Source organism: Zosterops lateralis, assembly GCF_965231275.1.
Source record: "Zosterops lateralis genome assembly, chromosome: 1".
Lineage (NCBI taxonomy): Eukaryota > Metazoa > Chordata > Aves > Passeriformes > Zosteropidae > Zosterops > Zosterops lateralis.
The window spans coordinates 89,684,267-89,705,038 of NC_139762.1; the positions used below are offsets into that span (position 1 = coordinate 89,684,267).

The window sequence follows — 20,772 nt, forward strand, 5'->3', positions numbered from 1 at the left end:
ATGGAATCATTAAGGTTGGAAAAGATGCTTAACATCATGACATTCAGCCATTAGCACTGCCAAGTCCACCACTAAACCACGTCTCTAAGCACCACATCTAGACATCTTTAAAATACCTCCTGGAACAATGACTCAGTAACTTCCCAGGGCAGCCTGTACCAATGCTTGACAATCTTTTCAGTGAAGAAATTTCTCTTAATATCCCATCTACACCTTCCCTGGCACAACCTGAGAACATTTCTTCATCCTATCCCTTGTTGCTTGGGAGAAGAGACTGACACCCACCCCACTAATAACTACTTCCTTCTTACTGGCTACATACGCACTATTACTGCTCATTATGAAGTTGGTCTCCTTCACTGCAAGTGCTGATTGCTGCTGGCTCATGTTCCCTCTGCAGTCCACTGGGCCATCATGCCCTTTTTTATAAAGCTGCCTTTCAAAAAGTTGATGCCAAGAATGGATGGAAGGAGGATGGCTTCCCAGACCAGGGCCAGGACTCTACATTCCATGTTGAATCTCATGAGATTCCTGCTGGACTTTCTCCAGCCTACCTTGTCCTTCTGAACAACAGTTGCGCTCCAGGGAAAGAGCCACTCTCACCCAGTGTGGGATGATCTGAAAACCTGCTGAGGTTACACTCTGTTATTCCTCCTAGGTTAGTAAGAAACAGTATGGATTCCCACACGAACTGCTGAGGGGCCTCGCTAGAAACTGTCCTCCAGCAGGACTTTGTTCATTTCTCAAGCTCAGGTCCTTGACTGGAGAGTTATCCTCACTGTGTCTTCATCTCCCTCTCCATGCTCTTGGCTGCATCCCCACATGACCCATGAAATTGCCAAGCTGACTGAAGTTATCCTTTTGGAGGTGTTAAATTATTTTTATTTTCTTTCTCACACATATTACCTCATTTCTACTCCTGCCAAGTAAATCTAAAAAGTATTAAAAAAACAAAACAAAACAAAGGGTTCAGAATTGTATGTCTGAATTAACATTCTTACAACTGGGGAAACTGTGTTAATGCTACATGCATGGAAGCATGAAGTCCTGTTAAACACACGTACACTAATACTCTTTCCTAACATTGCAAACTGTCAGAACACAAACTGTAAAGTTATTTTACATCAGCCCTGGATGAAGGTCAGATTCCTGTCAGAATCCACAGGCCACCATTTTTTCTATAGAAACTTCCGATGAACAAGCAACTGTTAGGAACGCAAAAGGAAATTAATCCAGAAATGTTTTTAACTCTTGCATACATACATGCTCTTCCAAGTGTAAGTTTTAGTGGAGTGAAAAGGATAACATAATTAGTCACGCAATTGTAGTTACATGAGGAGTCACCTGAGTTCCTAATTGCTTAAACTTATAGTTTTTAAGCAGGATAAGTACATCAGTGGAAAGTGGAGGAATTTTATTTATTGATTATTGCTTGGGCTTTAGGGTCTTAGATGGAGTAGACATTACATGAACATGCAGAAAGTCAATCCCTTCTCTGAAATCTTTTTCAACTATGAAGTACAGATAAACATGAAAAATATAAAGATGTTGTTTTCAGTAAAAACAGCTGAAAGAGCAAGAGTGGTTTTATTGTGAGATTAAGTGTGGAGCTGACAAGACTGAGCCAGGAAAGATGGACAAATACAAACATGGAATATGGAGACAAAAGAAAAATTGTGGCAATTAATGGGTAAAAATAAGAAACAAGAGGAGAAGACCTAAAAAAGAATGACGAAAAATAAAGTATACTGAGTTTGAAAAGAAAGGCTTGTACCTTAAAGAAAGTAACTAGTAGGATTCAACTTTTATATGTCAGCACATTGACATTATTAGCAGCTTTGTTGTTCAGTGGAGACACAGGAGTCCAACAACTTTCTCAACATGGAGTTTTTTCTTCCCCCAAGAAGGGCTATCCTGTTGTTTCTGTGTCCTACCAAAAGAGAATAATTTTGCTGTTCTGTTCCCAAGGGCTGTTCTGTTCCCAAGGGCTGTTCTGTTCCAAGGGCTGTTCTTCAGTCACAAAATCCCACAGCAAAAGCAAACAAGCAAAAAAAAAAAAAAAAAAAAAAAAAAAAAAAAAAAAGTCAAATTGAAATGTCAGAAGTTCTTGACCACAGCTTCTTTTCCATCAAGTACTCCAGCTCCTGCTAGAGAAGCCATTTTAATGCCTATAGAGCTCATTTTAGTTTAAAAGAGCGTGTAAACTTGCAACAATGTAAAAAAATTGCAGCAAACCTCTGTGTAGGTGAAAATCTGTTCTATTTACACAGAAGCTGGCTCAGCTATGGTGTAGCACTGCATTATGGGGAAACTTCCCAACAGGTCCCAAGATGGACTCATGAAGTGGGGATTAGTCAGAGCACCAATCAATACCTGAAGAGATTATTTTATTTGAAATAAATGAACTGGTATTTATCACTCTGTGAAACAGCAAATAGTTTAGACCAAGTAAATAATGTGAAGTAGAAGAAAATTGCAGAGAGCAGGCTTTGTAAGGATTGCTAGATTATTGTGAGTTACACTGGCAGCATCTACTACATCAATGCAACTGGACCAAGACTGCTTCCACGAAGCATTAGAATTATTAAGCTTAGCATAGAAATGTTTATGGCAACACTGTTCTGGGTTAGTGCAATTACAGCAGCAATGCCAGCACAGTATGAGCTACTGCAAATGCTTGTTGGCCTGAGACAAGGTGAGAGAGAGATCAAAACCTCCTGTGAACTGCTGAAAGATCATGTTGCCTAACTCTGTGACCCTCATGGAAAACCTGAGGAAATAAATAAAAGGTGAAAGAGAAAATGGGCATTTCTCTGTCCAATATCAGCCCAGCTCTGCAGGATATGACCTATTACTTTCCTGGCCTTCGAAACATCTGCTTGGATTAGTATCTGCCTTTGAGTATCCTGTGACACAAAAAAAGCATCCAAGTGTTAAATATTTGAAATCATAGACATAGACAAATACAATAAAAATACTTCAGGTTCTATCTACACCCAAGCTAACAGATATTTTACTCCACTGGTAGTCTCTTTAACTTGAGGGTACAGAGTATGCTGAATAAGTAGTTCCTTGCATGTTTTCTCTTTGCACGTAGTAATCAATCCCAAAAGGCTTCCAGCTGCTGAACTGAGGGTCTTAATTTGGGCCTGTTGTGTTTACGAATGCTCATAATTCCTCACTGTTCTTAATAATGTCTCTGAACATCATGACTTAGTCTTCTAAAATTTATCTTGTCTGTGACCAATGCAAAACATATGAGGAAACAGTAGAATACACATATTGCATAAAAAGTCTTGTAAATTGAAGCAGTACAGTTATGCAAGAAAAATTAACAGTGGATGTGATATTATCATTATTTTTTAAATGTTCTCAAGTCCAGGCAAAAACTCTCAAATCTGCCACCTTTGACAGGGAACTACCATGGATAAGTAAAATGAAACATATGGGAAGGGGAACAGCAGTTTTGAGGAGAAAAACCTGCAGTGAATCAATAAAACAAACTCAGCGCTAATTTCTAGAGTACAATGGTGCAGCTCATGATTGCACACACCAAGTTCTACACATTGCCACAGTGGTTTAACTACCACAAGGTACCAACCTTAAAAAAAATTAGTTTTCTGTTTCTTACAGTATCTAGACCAATAATTCAGCAGAGGACACGATTAACTTTGTTGTTAAAATAAGTCATCAGCCCATTAGTCAATAATTGTTTAAGAACCACATATTAAGGATTTTCTTATAATAGGGTGTTTAATGGATGTATTTTCACTTCATTACTATTATTTTATTAAATCCACTTTATTTCTGCTCTCACTGTTATCCTGTTGCAATGCTTTCAATGGACCAGTGCTGTCTGATACAGGTCAAGCTCAAACTGTCCTGCCATTCAAATATAATCTGAGTTGTTAGAAAAAATACAAAAGATATGGGCCTCAGAGAATTTAGCATATTAATGTAGAGGAAAGAAGCAAAAGGGGAAAGGTAATTACATTTTAGTAAGCCTAAAGTAAAGTAATAAATGTAGGTAAGTGTAAAAATGCATAAAATGTACAGTCTTATTTGAGTGCAAATCTGTTCCCAGGCAAAAATCTTGCCTGGGTCAACACTGGGCATTAAAACTCTAAGCATCAGTTTACACCTGTCCTTTAAATGCAATCCAAACAATCTTATTGAAAAGTATTATTGGATAAAACAAAGAGTCATCATTAAAATGCAGCACACATCAATGGATACATAAATCAATTATAATAGCAAAAAGAGTGACTATACATCTAAGGAAAAAGAAACCAAAGACAGAAAATACACCAACTGCTACTAATGCTGCAGTGTTAGAAGAAAGCTATAGAAGAGATAGAATGACATTGTAAATTACTCTGTTTATAGAATATTAAAAAGAATCTGAGAAGCTTTGGTGAGGAATTTTAATTCAATAAGTTCTATTCTAAGATTTATTTAATAGTTTGTCCTTCTATAACTACATGATTGAAATTATACAGGTGTAGTTTATCAGTAAAAATACAGCAAAAATACACAGATGCTCCAGAGAGGGTAAGAATAAAAGCATGCCTACAAATATGATCTGATAATATGTGTATTTGTTTATTAAAAAAAAAAATGGAATAAACTACACTATGTAGCTGTGCTGTGGCAACTGCACTTGTAACTTTAAGAAAAGCATAGATCCTCAAGAATTAAAATGCCAGGCCTGCAGATCTATAACTCCCATAATATCTTAAAGTCATTATGAACATTTCAGTGAGGGTGCCAGTTGATCCTAATAACAGTGTGTGCAAATGACACATAGTAGCAGAGACCAACGTATTTATGTGACTATAAACAGTGAAATGTTGTGATAATTTTGCTCTAAGACCTGAAAATGACCACAATCTGAGCTTTGAATATATTAGACTTTTTTAATATAACCATGAGGTTCGAGGTTTTCTGGAGTCAATATCCATTCTCACTGTAACAGACCCGAGGTTCAGGACATGGCATATTTACCTGAAAGTGCAAAACAGTCATCAGACTCAAAGATTTCTGGCACTAGGCAATGTTTCTGAAATAGGAGCTGAGGTGCTGGTGAGCTGGCAAGCCCCACTGCTGCCACAGCGCCAGCAGCCAGTGCAACCTGTACATAGAACTAGGATTCCTGCCTTTAAGTGGAGAAGGCAGGGAAGGGCAGAGGCTGAGGCTCGTTCTCACCACTCATTCCCCAGCGATTCAGGGAAGCGAGGAAGGAAGGCCCTCTCGGCCCGGGGGGTCAAGGCGCGGGGGTCTAGGGATGGACTGAACATCAGGCAGGAAAGAAGTTTCGCACTGCAGAAGCTGCTCAGGGACTGACTGAGGGTTTGAGCAGGTATGCCTGCAGCAGGGCAGGCAGCTTTGGAAAAGCTGGAAAACATCTCCGTTTCCAGACGCCGGTGACCAAAGGGCGCCAGGAGCGGGGTGAGGGCGCTGCGGGGCCGGAGCGCAGGGTCCCTGCCCTCGCCGCCCCCGCCCGGTGACCGCCGGGCACTCGGGGCCAAGGGGGACAGGGACAGAATTCCCTGCCCAGCAGACGGGTTTGGTGTTTTGATCCGTGGCTACTTCTGCAGTTCTGCCCCAGCATGTGGGGCACGTCTTTGCCCAGGGGTCAATGAGTGGTGCGGTCCTTCCCTGAGGGACGGCTCGAGTGGGAGCTTCGGTGACACCCCTCAGGGCCTCCCACGCACTGTGGGCTGTGTCCTGAAATGCTGCCTCAACATTGCCCAAGCTTAGCTTTTACCTTGTACCTACTTTTACCCTCCCTGCCCAGGGTTTGGGTATGCACACGCTCCCTTTTCCCTCTTGCTGGTGTTCCTCAAGCAGAAATGCTAAGTAGGTTCTTACCTACCAAAGAAAGGGAGGGGAGAAATATCTCTATCATGTTTGGCATCCCCAGGCCGCCTTCCCCACCTCCAGAGAGAACTTTTGACATCCGTCCTCTAACCCAACAGAGACCCGTCTTTCTGCGCGGTGCCAGATCCTCAGTGCTGGGGCCGCAAGGGAAGGACAGGTCGGCCCGACCCTTTGTCTGCCCCTCGCCCTCCCATCCAGGCCCCGCCGATGGCCTGGTTTTGTTCAGGGAAGGGGGAAGGAAAAGACCGAAAGTTCTCGGTCCAAGCGACACGCAGCCGCCCAGTGGCACCTTCGAGAGGACCCACTATCAAACCAGAGAGATGATTCCCAGCGCAGAGGCAAACAAACAAAAAAAAATTTGACCTAGTCTCTTTGCATCAGGTAAGCAGAGAGCTTCCCATTATTGAATAAGTAAGGAAAGAAAAAGAGAAAAAAAAAAAAAGTTTTGTCTATTTTTTTTTCTTTTTTTCTTTTTTTTTTTCCTTTGGGCCGGCTGCTCCTCGAGTTGTGGTGCTTTCATGAATCTTCCGACAAGCGTTGCAGTTCAGCACTGTATGCGTTGTATTTTGGAAACAAACAATGCAAGTAGCTGGAAAACTTGGGAACCGAGGAGAAAGGTCAAAGCTGGCCAGTTTTTGTTGCCCCGGCTGAAGAGGCAAAAATAACCAAACGACTATGATTAGTTGCACTGACCATAAGACTAGGGGAAATTCAAAGAGAAGGAAAAAAAAAAAAAAATAGATGACGACTGTTTTGTAGCTTGTCACTCCCCGCTCTGACATCTTCCTGTTCCTGGCCAGGACCTCTTCCAAAGGCGGCGCTGAGAGGAAGGGACAGCAGCCCTGGGGAGCAGCTCCGGCACCCGGGGACGCGCAGGGCGCGGAGCATCGCTCAGCCCCTCCACCGACTGCAGCCGGGCGGCCTCACCGCCCCTCGCCCAATGGCGCCGGCTCCTCGCCTTTCGGAAATTCACCCGGCAAAGGCGTCCGTGCCCTGTCTGTCCCTCGCCCCCAGGCCCGCCCCGAGGAGCGGGAGGCGCGTTCCTTCCGCGGCGGCGGCGGGGGGGGCTGTGGAAGGATCCCGCAGGGACTCTAAGGGAGCCCTGATCGTAGCGGGCTCGGCGTACCCACAGACGGCTGGCAGAACCAAAGAGTTAAAATATAAAACCGTAAAATATTGTGGGGTGTTTTTTTGTGGTTTTTGTGTTGTTTTTTTTTTTTTTTTTTTAATATTAATGTTCTTATAACGGGAAGTTCTTATCAGTGGGTTGCACTGTACTTGGCAAACAAGCCTTTTTACCTTTTAAACAAATAATTCATTAGGTAATTAAATTCAAGTGAGATTACTCTAATTAAATATACACTGCTGTTGAATCATAATTTCTATGTGGCCTAGTTAAAGATGAACGATCTCTTATTCCTGAAAAAAAAAAAAAAAAAAAAAAAAAAGGTTTAAAAGAATTCCCTGGTGACTGGAATAATAGATTTATACACCACCGTACAGAGGTCATTTCAAGAAAGAAGAGACACCAAACACAACATAAAGGAACTTTTCATGTCTGGAGATACTAGAATTTCAGGTTTTGTTGCTGCAAGTTCTATTAAAAGACTTTGTGGAACCTAGGAGGAAATCAAAATTATCTTTGAAAAGGCGATAAGTTATATAAATATGTGCACAAACAGAAATGTGTCTCTGAAGGTATTAGTTCTGCATAATTTCCTATGAGTAGCTACTAGGCCTCAAAGGAAACAGTGCATCTTGAAATGCTCTGAAGGCTTACACTGGCCAAAATAAGGCAGGACTTTAGCAAAATTAGAAGTAACTTTGTAGCCAACGATGTGCTGTATGTCCTGGTTCCCTTTAATAGCATTAGGCGTTCAAGCCATAAAGACTAATCTGGAGAGTAGAAGTTCCTGCTCTCTGCTTTGATCTCCTTCCTCTTGGCTGTTTAAAGCTGACAGTTTGGCTGAATGGCATTCACTGCTTTCATTTGTAAGACATGAGTTTCCTAGTGTTCCAGAGCTAGCAGCTACACCTGTACTGCAGGAATTTACATTGCATTGCTCCAGGATGGCATTGATTTGGGACGGGTGAAATACAAACACAAACTAATTAAAAACTGCATAATGCAGCCCTACAGGAACAAGACAGGAAAAAACCAAATAAATACAACTGCAGCTGGCACGGCAATTGTGCCTCTGCCCCCGAGCAACAGTCTGGTGACATAAAATTATAAACCTTAAAAAACTCACATAATTGCTGTTGATCATTTTGGAGACAAAATGGAAATTATTTTGTTAATTAAGTTCAGAGCCATAAAATATTCATAGATAGGTAGATAGACGGACAGAGAGAGAAACAGAGAGAGAGAGGCAGATGATACATTCCATAGATTTTAGTCCTTGTTCACATAGGCCTGTGTACATAGCTCTAATAATTCAGTTTCAAAAGCGCAAAGGAAGAGAACATCTGCAAATTCATGTTGCTATCACAAATAACTGTAAGTTCACCTGAGGTGAACTGATAAAGGATTCATAAAAAGTCACCACCAGAATATGGGGAGGAAAGTCAATTTCTCTTGGGTTACTTTCCTAAAAAGTTGTAATTTTCATTTTGAAAGAGCATGCTCTATCTCTCTCTGAATAAAATAATCTTTGTAAACACCTTACTAGGTGCTACCTTGAGTACAATCGAATGTTGCAGCTGCTCAGGCTTGGATTCCATCCTGTACTGCCTGTATACACTGAAGATGTGTACATATCACATTCAGGGAATTGATCAGGTATCCCTGATTCCAAGTTTGTGTTTATTTAGACAAACCAAACCATTCATTCATTTGCACAGTCAGAGGTCTGCAGGCTGCTGTTACAGTGATTTAAATTGGCAAAAATAGAGCGAGATTTTTAAAAACATCCTTCCTCCCTTCCTTCCTTCCTTCCTTCCTTCCTTCCTTCCTTCCTTCCTTCCTTCCTTCCTTCCTTCCTTCCTTCCTTCCTTCCTTCCTTCCTTCCTTCCTTCCTTCCTTCCTTCCTTCCTTCCTTCCTTCCTTCCTTCCTTCCTTCCTTCCTTCCTTCCTTCCTTCCTTCCTTCCTTCCTTCCTTCCCCTTTACCCTCTTTTTAGCAGAAATGTTCCCCTGGTTGGGCGTGAAGGGGAGGAGAGGGGAGTCTGGCGCTCCAGAGCTACATCACCTCTCCGCCTATAATTGTTTGTCACATCGCTGTTGTCACAAAGTGGGGTTGTTTCCCAGACCCTGCTGGAAAAAAGGTGCAAAGTAATAATGAGTGTTTAACAAGGCTCATAAATCAGGGCTGATGAGAAGCGCTCAGGACGGTCACACGGCGGCGGCAGGGCCTGGCGGCGGGCGGGCAGTGACAGGAGAGCCCCGCCACGCTCCTGCCCAGCCACCCCCGCACTGCCGGCACCCCAAAAAAAGTGAACGTCCTCAAATGGAACACGGTCCCATGCTAAATCAGATGTAATACACTTAATGAAAACTCAGTCAACTGATCCAAATAGTCGGCAGTCGGTGCATAATTAGAATCTAGGAGAGATATATTAAATTAATGGATTCTGTCCTGCACAGATGTATCATTTAAATATATAGGATTGATACTTAACATGGTAGAGTTATTTTAACTTACTCATTAATAAAAAGACAGCTAGGAAGAAAGAAAAAAAAAAAAAAAAAAAAAAAAAAAAAAAAAAAAAAAAAAAAAAAAAAAGAGACAGTGAAACTACCTGCTGAGAACAGTCAGAAAATTAGCAGCATACGGATAATCTATTTTTTTTTTCTTTGCACACCTCCTTCCCCCCACCCCCGCACTTCTTTCCACTGGAAAGAAAATTGAAACAGACTATTAACTGAAGAGATCATCTTAAATTTCTTCGTCTATTACCGGTGAGAGCTGAAAACGAAAAGAGGATTTGCAAAAGAAATCGTTACCAGGATGTTTCAGAGCAGTTACAGAATTAAATGAAAACTTTTATCCCCAAGCCACAAACAAGGCGCTTTAGAGACTAAACCTCCCTTTCTTTTGGTAGATCTGATTATCAACGCCGCATAAACCCCGAGTTTTACCAAGGGGCCATATGCTCGTGTATCTGCCCGCAGAGACGGCGCCCAAACGCGTGGAAATTACACGGGTGAACCGTAGACTAGTAAGTATCTGAACTCCACTCGCAGATAGTGCTCTGCTTAGTATCCTATTCTCCCCATAGTTAGGTGTCTCCTTTCAACATCTCTGTCATCTCCATTTGAAGATATTTTCAGCGGTTTATCACTGCCATCTCCAGCCCTGCGCATTTGCAGCAGGTTATCACAATTGCCAGTCCCCCCTGGCTGATGGGTTGCGCTGATTACCATCATTGCCCTCAGATATTTGGTGCGGATTCCCAGCACTGCAATATCCACTCTTAGGACATCTGGAGCAGATCAAAATCACTGACTTCATTTTTCAGTGGAGTCAGTGTAAAAGCTTCACACAGCTTCCTCGCAAACGTACCCTGTAGTCAATTCCCGCAGAACCAGCCTTCAGTTAAAATTCGGCCAAGCAGCGACCCCTATGTCTGGATTTGCATTTCTTATCGGACCCCTATCTAAACTGATTTGTTAATAATAAAGAGAAAATCTCTTGGCACTGGATGCATCGCCTTAAGAAACTGGAAGGATCACACTGTCTTAGCAAACTCCTCCTCGGGAAAGGCTCCTTAAGAAGTTTATCTGCCCAATGATCTTTGAATTAGATGAGCGTGGCCATTTAGGTCGATTTACTTTAAACAGTATACAATTTATTTTAAGCGATTACCTTAGGTATAATCACATTATGCCCAGCGCTGTTAGGTATTTCTCTCCCGCCTGATTTCTGATGTGCATCCGCTCTCCGACGGGAAGGTGACTGCTTTTCACTCTCAGCACAAATCCTTTTTTTTGCTACGTGACTGTTTATCGTCTTTTAAAGCGCTGTTCGGCTAATGAGTTGGCACCGCACTCCTTTTTGTTAGGTCTTGCAGAAAGTTAAAGAGGCGTTCAAGCAACTGCAACACAGTTCTCAGAGAAAAAAAAAAAAAAAAAAAAAAAAAAGGAGAAAAATAAGTAAAAGGAAGAGGGTGTTTTTTTCGAATTATGATTAAAACTTTTTTTTTTTTAATCTGTATTTTGTTCCGCCTCTAAACAATTTGAATCTAATTTATTACTAGGAGGGGTTGATCACACCAACCTTTTGGATTGTTTAGGTCCTGGGTTTAGGGAAAGATTTTCCTAGTGCTTCGGGCAGCTGCTGCTGATGTTTGTAATTTTCCGTACAGTTTCGTTCTTTTCGCACTTTTGTTATTAAGCTCCTGCTATAGGTCTTGTATGGGAGGAAATAAACCCAGAATCTCCCAGACCTTCACTAAACTGATTTTCAAGCTAAGTAGCTTAGTGTAGCAGCTCTGGTCCCAGCTTACTTGCACAAGGGGAAAAAATTAAAAAGGGCTTTGAAAGGTTGCCTACTAAAGTGACTTAATAAACCGTCAGGGAAAAAAAAAATGGGCAATGTCCTGTGCAGGAGCAGGAATCGCGTGGGGATTAGCATTTTCTGATCAGAATTGTGCATAATTAATGGCATTCGCAGGACCCTGCTCATCCTTGCGCAAGGAACTTTGCAGATGAAGAACAAAGATTTCTACCAGTCTGCTAACTTTTCACCGTCCTTGGCGGTTTTTTCCTTCCTACTTTCTTTTTCCTTCCAATTTACGTTTGTTGTTGTTTTGTTTTGTTTTCCTTGTCTCCCTTCTTTTTGTTCCTTCCGAAATCACAGTTACAGGTAACCTGCACTTTGTATCTTTGTATTTATTTGGTCTGTTTCTGCTCAAGGTGTAGAGTAGCAAAGTTCGCCCCAAAAGATGCTGGGCTGATAGAAAAGCAAAGGGGACCCTTTTTTTTTTTTTTTTTTTTTTTTTTTTTTTTTTTTTTTTTCCTCCCCTGAACCGATCCGAGAAGGATGAGAGCGGGTGGGGGAGGGGATGACTCACATTTCTTAAGCCTCCAAGTGGAAACCTTTTCTGGATACACATTCCACACAGATCTAAAGAGCTAAGAAGATTTCGGCAGCGTCGGTGCTTTATCCCACCTTTATTTACCTGAAGCCCTTGTAATGTGACACTTCCATTGGCAAAATAAGGCTGCAATTTTCAAGTCCCGCTCAGCTCCGTTAACGGCGGTGCATTTTTGTCTGAGGGTCGCTCTCCTGCTTTGAGGGTGAGATTTTGGAGCGGTGCGGGGGAGGTATTGCTCTCCCTGCTCGGCATAGGAAGGGGAAAGTTCGCTATTTCCAACTGATGGGGAAGGAAGTTTAATCAACCCGTGAGCCGGAGCGGTTCCCTGGAGCAGGGGGAGGGAAGGGCTGGCCGGGGCTGGAGCCATCCCGCGGGGGCGGTGGCAGGAGGGGCAGGATCTCCCTCCGCTCCCTGGCCACAGCCTCCGCCGGGATCCGGGCTGCGGGCTGGGAGAGGGGGCGCGGAGCGGCCCGAACCTTAGGGATGGCTTTGCCTCTGGGCTCGGGGAAAGGAGACAGAGACACCCGTCGTCCCCCCACTCCTCCTTCTTCTTCCCTTCCCCCTCTCCCCCACGGTTCCCCCTCTGCCAAACACTTGCATCCCGAAAAGCCGCGGCCCTTTGCGTTCTGCGGCCACTCCGCGCCGCGCCCCAAAGAGGAGCTCTGCCGCCCCTCAGCACAAAGACGGAGCTCCCGGGCTGCGCCGGGCCGGGGCCGGGCACTCGGGCCGAGGGAAGCAGCGCCCGGCCGGGCCCCGCGGGCTCTCTCGCAGCCGGCGGCTCTGGCTGCGCCCCGGACTCGTGGGGCAGAGAGGCCCCCGGCAGTCCAGCCCCACCGGGGCCGGGAAGGTCGGGGCAAGGAGCGCCCAGCCCTCGGCCCGCCGCCCCCGCGCTCCTCGTTCTCCACAGCGGGGAGCGGGGAGGGCCCGGCAGCGGCAGGAAAGGGAAAGTTTGCGGTGCCGCCCGGCGGTGCGGTGCCCTCTCGGTCCCGGCGCTGCTCGGACTGAGCCCAGCCACGTCGGGGAAGTGGACAGGACCGCGGGCAGGGCACTGCGGTGACTGCCCGCCTCCCTCAAGGCGGCCGGGTCCCTCGCAGAGGAGCCCTTTGTCTCCCGCTGCACCTTCCACCCCTCTCCAAGGGGAAAAGGAAAAGAAGAGAGGAAAAAAATCCATTCCTCTAATCATTGTCGTTAATGATCATAATGGCAAGAGCTCATTTTGGTCCTTTCGTGTGTGTGTCCCCTGTGTCCCCCCCCGCCCCGTCCCTCTCCCCCTGTTTCCCCCCCTGCGAGTTCCTTTCGCTCTCCACTGAAACGGGAGGATGGAAGTTTTGACAACCTACAAGACACTCGGTTTCCCCCAAACCCCCATGGCCGCTCGGGGCCGAGGGCTGGGGGTGCTCTCTGCCCCTCGGCACGCATGTCGAGGTTGTTGATTCGCGAGATTATTTATTTCCAGTATTCTGAGAACTGTCGCAATGCCTATGATAATTGTCCCTGAGTGTCAATCCCTTGGCAAGGCATGAGGAGGAGAAAGGGCGGCGGGGAGGATCGCATCGCCTCTTTTTTTTTTTTTTTTTTTTTTTTTTTCCCTAACTAAAGATTCTTCTGGGAAGTACTGCTAGGAGCCTTTTGACTTTCAGCAAAGTTGCGCATATGTGCTCGCATATGAGTGGCGTTTGTGGGTTGCTGTAGAGAGATCGTATTTATTTATTTATTTATTTATTTATCCGCCTTTTTTTTCTTTTTTTTTTTTTTTTCTTTTTTTTTTTTTTTCTTTTCTTTTTTTTCTTTTTTGTAGTGGTAAATTGTTACAAGTCGCCTGGCTGCTAAAGCCCCCTTTTCCTCTCACGGCCACTCTCGTTTGTTCCTGAATCCAACGACGACAAGGGGGACTCAATGTTAAAGGTGGAAAAAAAAAAAAAAAACAAACCAGCAACACAGTTGTTTTTGTTAAAAGGGGACACACTAAGGCTGCGAAACAGCAAAACCCCAATGTTGGACAGCTGTAAAATCGTGTAGACAGGTTGTCATACAGCAGTGGGGGCTTTTCTGAAAGGAGCCCATTGCTAAACATTAAATACACCCGGACCGAGCACGGCAGCTGCGCGGGCACACGCACAGACACACACACACCACACTCACACACACACACACAGACACACACCCCATACACACACACACAGCTCGGCCCGGCCCTTGCACCACGTGCTGCGCCGAGGGGGGCGGCGGGGCGGGCGGGGGGCGCGGGGCGGCGCTTCCAGCTCAAGTGGGTGCCAATCAAAACATCAACTTCAAATTGTATCTGAAAGATCAGCCTAGGACCTAAGGGCAGACACATCAGTTGGAGCTCAATTGTTGATCAGATCACATCTAAGGGATTTAGGAGCACAGAAGAGCCGAGATTTGAGGAAAGACACCCCACTGAATCCTGCCACACTCCTCCTCCTCCTCCTCCATACCTAGGGTGCAATATATATCTGACAGAAAGAAATCAGAACGAAAAAAGAAAATTATCGGCTCGATTTCTTTTCTCTCGCCCTGCCTGACTCCAGTAAAGAGAGTAGGGGGGGAGGAAAAAAGAAAGAGAGAGAGATCCAGAGAAGCCCGGGTTTGTTCCGCTCCCCTCCCTGGCTCTTCAGCAGGCTCCCTCCTCCCCCTTTTTTTTTTTTTTTTTTTTTTTTCTTTTTTTTTTTTTTTTTGTATAATTCCTTCCCCCCCCCCCCCCTTCCTCCCCCCTTTCCCCCTCCTCTTTTTTTTTTTTTTTTTTTTTTTTATATCTCCGCCGCTTCTGCCGCTGCCGCCAGTGCTGCTGCCGCCGCCTGTGTGTCCGCGCCCCGGAGATGTCCTTCCCCCAGCTGGGCTACCCGCAGTATCTCAGCGCCAGCCAGGCTGTGTACGGGAGCGACCGGCCCGGGGTTCTGGCCGCCGCCGCCGCTGCCGCCGCCGCCGCCGCCGCCGCCTCGGGCCGGCCCGCGGGCGCCGAGCTGGGCAGCGGCTCGGCCGCTGTCACCTCGGTGCTGGGCATGTACGCCAGCCCCTACAGCGCCCCCAACTACAGCGCCTTCCTGCCCTACACCGCCGACCTCGGCCTCTTCTCCCAAATGGTGAGTGAGCGAGGGAGTGAGCGCCGCGCTGCCCCCGCGCCGGCCCGGGCCCGCCGAGCCGGGGGATCCGGGGGAACCGGGAGAGCCGGGGGAACCGGGGGATCCAGGGGAACCGGGAGAGCCGGGGGAACCGGGGGATCCAGGGGAACCGGGAGAGCCGGGGGAACCGGGAGAGCCGGGGCGGGCGGGCGGAGGCTGCGGAGCCCAGCGCGGGGGCGGCTCAGGGCCGGCGCGGGGTCCGCCGTGCGGGGGAAGCGCGGGGCTCTCGGCCGCTCTGCCGGGAGAGAGGGGATGCGGGTCACGGGCTCCGTCTGCCCGCGGAGCTCCCCATCCTCCTCGTCTTTCCAGCCGGGCAAAACTCCTCCGAGTTTTTCTTGGCTAAGCAGCACTCCTGCCTCCGTATTGTCGGTTTTCCCTAGCGACTCGGCTATTTTTTGTTTTCTTTTCTTTTCTTTCTTTGTTGTTATTGGTGTTGTTGTTGACGGGTGATGTTGCCGGTCCCGCTGTTTCCCTGGGCTTTCCAGCGCGCTCCCCTTCCCGCCCGGCACTTTTCTTTGCCGCTGAGCAATAAACAGGTTCCGTCCGAGAGGCCAAAGTGACCGTGCCCGGGGCGCGCGTTCCTTTCAAGGCATTTTCCTTAAGCCTTGAGAATGTCCCGTTCTGTCCCTTGAACTTTCCATACTCTGATTCTGGCGGGTATCATAGATGGGATTTGCATGAAGCCAAGGAGGGCATCTACATCCCATTATAGGCATCGAGGCAGAAACGCTTGTCGGCGTTAATTCTAAGAGAAATTGTCGCCCCCCAGACTGTCCTCGGGATTATTTTCACATTTTCTTAAGAACGTAATAGCTAGAAAGTGAAACATTAAAACAAACAAAAAAAACCTCCAAAAACCTAACTATTTTTATATTTGGTGTCGTTTTGAAAACGAAACGCTTTCGTTGCTGGTATCACCAAAATTCTCGGCGGCGCTACGCAGAGTTTCCACTTCATTTTCTAAATGTCCCTCCTTTCTCTCCCCCCGACACGTTAAAGTGTGAATATTTATAACTGAATATATGCAATGGATAACTTGTTTGGGGTTTTAATAAATATAAGTAGGCAAATAGGAAAATACGCTGTTGAACAAGAGACAGGATCTGAAAACAGCTCATTTTTGTACTGCAAACATTTCCTATAAAGTCACTTTTAACAACGTGCATTTCCTACTTCGTTTTTTTTTTAACCTTGATTTTGAAAATGCAGTAAAAGTTGAGACAGAAGCAATGAGTGATTTACAAGTGGCTTCTTCAAAAGAATTCCCAACAGAGTTTACACAAAAAAATATCATTTCAGCAACAATAACAAAAGACAGCAGAAGAAAGGGAGTGCAGAAAGCCTACTCTGTAACACATTACAAAAATTACATCGGGCTACTCGTTTTGTATAAGCGGTGTCTCTGAAATTAAAATACACGATCTTTCTTAACTGTTTGACAAAGTTAAATTAGTTTCTTCGCTAACATTATTGAAGAGGTCCATTTCTAAAGGTGACAGAAATTATGACATGGCAATATGAAGAACCTATTTCTGGACTAGGCGAAAAGAAAAAAAAATAAAAAGAAAAAAAGGCGAGATCGTAATAGAAGAAATAAAGATAGAAAACTGCTCGAAATGTTTGCTATTTTGGAACAGTTCCCGTTCCTACTCGCAAAGTATCCTGGTATTTTATTACAGTGATTAACCATGACGGTGATATTTTGAAATAAATTCTAATTTTCTGAACATTTGCAAATCAAGAACTAAAATATTAGGCCAATATCTGGACAATTTGCGGTAATAATGAGGCCTAATGAGGTTCCTAGAAAGATAAAATGTTATTTACCAAAACACCTGATGGGATAATTTGACTCGCTGTGTTTTACTACTGATGATAAAAAGAATATTGATTGCAAATAAATCACCGTCTCTAAACGCTTGTAAACAACTTGTGTTTGCTCTGGCCAGATCAAAGTAAAACTTATGAGCTAAAGTGTCTATATATCCATATTCTACAATGCGTGGATCAGTTTTCATTCCAGAGTTTAAAGGCTCTTCTCACAGTGAGAAGTTAATGTTTTACTCCAGAATCTTGGTGCAGGATTTGGGGAGCGGGGATGGTGGTGCTGGCGTGTGTGTGGAAAATCTTTCACATTATAAGTCTCTTCGTAGTGAAGAAGTTGTGCATTTCGTCTCCCCGGTCTCGTTTCACTGGGAGCAAAAATAAAGAATGCTCCGCATGCATTTCTAACATCCTCCTGGCTAGTTTGCAGATAAATGCGGCGCTGTGCGCGGGCATTAGTTTGGAACTGCGGTGTAGTACCTGCTCTACGTGCCTGATCATTTCAAGGGCACAGTGAATTGTGTCGCCGAGGCGAAGTTGCTGCCTTTCCATCGTTTGGTTTGATTCGGTTTGGTTTGCGGAGGAAATGCTCATAATGTCTGTCAGAGCCTCGCTTAGCACCTCTCTTTCCCTTCCCTGCAAGAAGGGGGGAATCATTTGGGAACACCTCTCTGTATGATCTAAATGTGAAGAGCCTGGAGCGGGCAGGGCCGAATTTGGCCGTGAAGACCCTGAGCAGAGCTGAAAGGCGTATTCCGGCTCCCGGAGTCGCCTATTCAGGGCTGTTAGAGACGCTAACGAGATAATTGATGTGCTTTTTCCTCTCCGCTTGTCTGAATGTGTTGCAGGGCTCCCAGTACGAGCTGAAAGATAATCCGGGTGTCCACCCTGCTACCTTTGCTGCCCACACTGCCCCCGGCTATTATCCCTACGGACAGTTCCAATATGGGGACCCGGGGCGGCCCAAAAATGCCACCCGGGAGAGCACCAGCACCCTCAAGGCCTGGCTCAACGAGCACCGCAAGAACCCCTACCCCACCAAGGGCGAGAAGATCATGCTGGCCATCATCACCAAGATGACCCTCACCCAAGTCTCCACCTGGTTCGCCAACGCCCGCCGGCGGCTCAAGAAGGAGAACAAGGTGACCTGGGGCTCCAGGAGTAAGGACCAAGAAGATGCAAACCTCTTCGGGAGTGACAATGAGGGGGACCCCGAGAAGAATGAAGATGATGAGGAAATTGACCTGGAGAGCATAGATATAGATAAAATCGATGAGAATGATGAGGAGCAGAGCAACGAGGAAGAGGAGGAGAAGCCCGAGCTCCTGAGACAAAGCAGTGAAGAGGAGCACTTGGAAAAGGAGAAGGATTTGGCACTGTCAGGGTCCGAAGGGCTGAAACCCAAAGATGCGCTGGCCATGGTGAAGGAGGCCTCTGACAATAGCACGAGAATCCTCAGTCCTGGGGGACCGAACAATTTACAGATGCCATCTCACAGCAAACCCAAGATTTGGTCTTTGGCAGAGACGGCAACGAGTCCTGATGGTGCCCTGAAATCTTCTCCTCCTCCCCCTCCTCCTCCCCAGGTTAACCACACTTCTCCTCAGATTCAGCACCCTGCTTTTCTCCCCAGCCATGGACTCTACACATGCCAGATTGGCAAATTTCACAACTGGACAAACGGGGCTTTCCTCACTCAGAGTTCCCTTCTAAATGTGAGGTCCTTTTTGGGAGTAAATCACCACCACGCTGCTCATCACAACCACCACCTCCAGGCCCAGCAACAATCTTCTGTTTTAACAGCAACCCTGGGAGCTCTAAGCAGCGAAAAACCTTCAGAGAGGAGCAGTCCCAAACACATAGGTAATTAATGCATCAGGCTTCCACCTCTCCCTCCACCCCCAACACATGCACATGAACTTCTCCTTGAGGAATGGTGTCACACTGGTGTAACTGATTGCTTTTAATGGAGCTACAGTTTACTCTAGCTCTGATTTCCGGCCCCCCACCCAGCGTGTTGGTCACATACATTAAGCACATTTCACGTGGCCTATTACATTCTCACCCTATACCCCCATCAAGTAAGATGAAAATTCAGGAAGAGCGCAGTGAAACGTATAGGTTTGAGCTTTCCTTCCCTTTCCCATGACTCTCATCTCCCAATAATTTCAATGAGAGTAAAAAATGTGTCAAGAAAAGCTTGCAGACTATTTAAATACTGAAAGTAGGGTATAGAGCGGTGCACACATACACATGTATCTGTACACATCTGAACAGGAGGGTGAGAGGGAAGTGTGTTGTCTGCACAGTGTCCAGATTCACTATTGTTACTCTAAAATGGTTCTCTTTTTTTTTTTTTTTTTTTTTTTTTTTTTTTTTTTTTTTTTTTTTTTTTTGTCTCCTTCTAGAAAGAGAAAATGTACCAAGAACTGACTCCCCACCCCAGCCGCTAAAATCGCCCTTCCAGCCTGTCCGTGACAAGTGAGTTTGTTTGTTTGTTTTCACTGTAGGAATGTTACTTATGCAAAACAGAGTGTTTGAATAATAAAGACTAATTATAACACCTAATCATCACCATAATAATACATACAGACAATGAGAACAGCACAGGAGTTGCTTTAATCTTTTCAAACTTAGACTAAATTGCAACAGTACATAGCCAGACTGTAACTTTTCTAAAACTTAACAGATCTCAAAGATCTTGTGCTAATTACACCTGAGACAATGATTTTTGTGCGATTAACTATTACTAAGATATTACTTAGTAATACTTATTATTGCTATTACTATAGCAATAGACAGGCAATTAAAAACAAAACAAAACACTTTTATTCTGAAAGATTTTTACCTTTTTTTTTTTCTTTCTTCCTCCCTTCCCCCCCTGCAGCTCTTTGGCTCAGCAAGAGGGAACACCGAGAATTTTAACAGCTCTCCCTTCTGCTTGATTAAATGATTTGGTGAAAAAATATTACAGAGACTGGTAATAAGGACAGAGAGAGTGGGAAAAAAAAAAAAAAAAAAAAAAAAAGGAAACGGTATAAACGACTCCCATCAATCTCTTTTTTGCAATAAGGTGGTGCAAATCCATAAAAGCATTACACAAATCTGTAGATGGATCCCCTTCCTCATTGTACCATTTCAGATCGTGTTATTCTAACCATTCTTGGATTATTTGTTTGGTAAATGTTTCCCATGTGTTTGTGGTTTTCTTTTTTCTGTATATAGAGTGATTTCAGAATGTAAATAACACGTCAGCAAAACTTGTCTAAATCATATATTTTTGTCTAATAAACTAAATGAAATTATGAGCTCTCTTCAGGTATGTATTCTGTTGCTACAGATCTTATACATATATTACAAATCTATTCAAACATTTATAATTTGTTTTCTGAAAAGTCGAGTCTCCTCCTTTGAGTAACTGAAACTTAAAGTGGCAAATCCAAGGTATTTTTCCGAGAAAAAGCTGCGAGCTTCCTTTTCCATACAGGCAAATTTAAGAAGTTAAGTGAAGCTGGCTCTTGCCTTAGTAATATTAAAGTTACTTTTTTTTTTTTTTTTTTTTCCAATTGTGGTGGTTCAGATGTGTTCTGTAATATCCATTTTCCAGACATAACTGGACCTGACTTCCACTTACGCTACAAAATAGTTTCCTAAAACTGAAAGGGACAAGTTTTCTCACAGTTCCCTAGTGTATAACTTTGCTGTCCGAACTGGTTGCTAAATTGGATCAAGAGCTTTAGTGCTTCGGTATATATTCCCATCCAAGATGAAAAATAAAATAAAAATCATAGTTTAGGAAAAATAATTATTTATAGTGATATGCGCTTTGAATAAACACAGAGGAAATATGACGGTGAAAGATATTTTCCTGTGAGATTAAATACAATC

The 20,772-nt window shown here is 44.7% G+C and overlaps 1 protein-coding gene and 1 long non-coding RNA gene across 2 annotated transcripts; one reads left to right on the forward strand and one right to left on the reverse strand.

Annotated features, from left to right (window-relative positions):
* Positions 1–5,527: 5,527 nt before the first annotated feature.
* On the reverse strand, positions 5,528–12,195 carry LOC310914217. The gene is made up of 3 exons (XR_014590981.1): positions 12,002–12,195; positions 10,687–10,928; positions 5,528–7,299 (listed from the first exon to the last, which is right to left on the reverse strand). It is a non-coding gene; the product is annotated as an uncharacterized lncRNA (long non-coding RNA).
* A 1,127-nt stretch (positions 12,196–13,322) lies between these two features.
* IRX1 (iroquois homeobox 1) lies at positions 13,323–20,190 on the forward strand. Its single transcript, XM_083855793.1, has 4 exons — positions 13,323–15,021; positions 17,733–18,747; positions 19,293–19,365; positions 19,772–20,190. The coding sequence occupies exons 1-4, from the start codon at positions 14,758–14,760 to the stop codon at positions 19,827–19,829; spliced, it is 1,410 nt and encodes a 469-aa protein (XP_083711919.1). The 5' UTR covers positions 13,323–14,757; the 3' UTR covers positions 19,830–20,190.
* Positions 20,191–20,772: the final 582 nt, after the last annotated feature.

Coding starts and splice junctions, on each gene's coding strand:
- IRX1 (XM_083855793.1), top strand. CDS start 14,758: ATGTCCTTCCCCCAGCTGGGCTACCCGCAGTATCTCAGCGCCAGCCAG. Junction 15,022..17,732: donor TCGGCCTCTTCTCCCAAATG/GTGAGTGAGCGA, acceptor AATGTGTTGCAG/GGCTCCCAGTACGAGCTGAA. Junction 19,366..19,771: donor TTCCAGCCTGTCCGTGACAA/GTGAGTTTGTTT, acceptor CCCCCCCTGCAG/CTCTTTGGCTCAGCAAGAGG.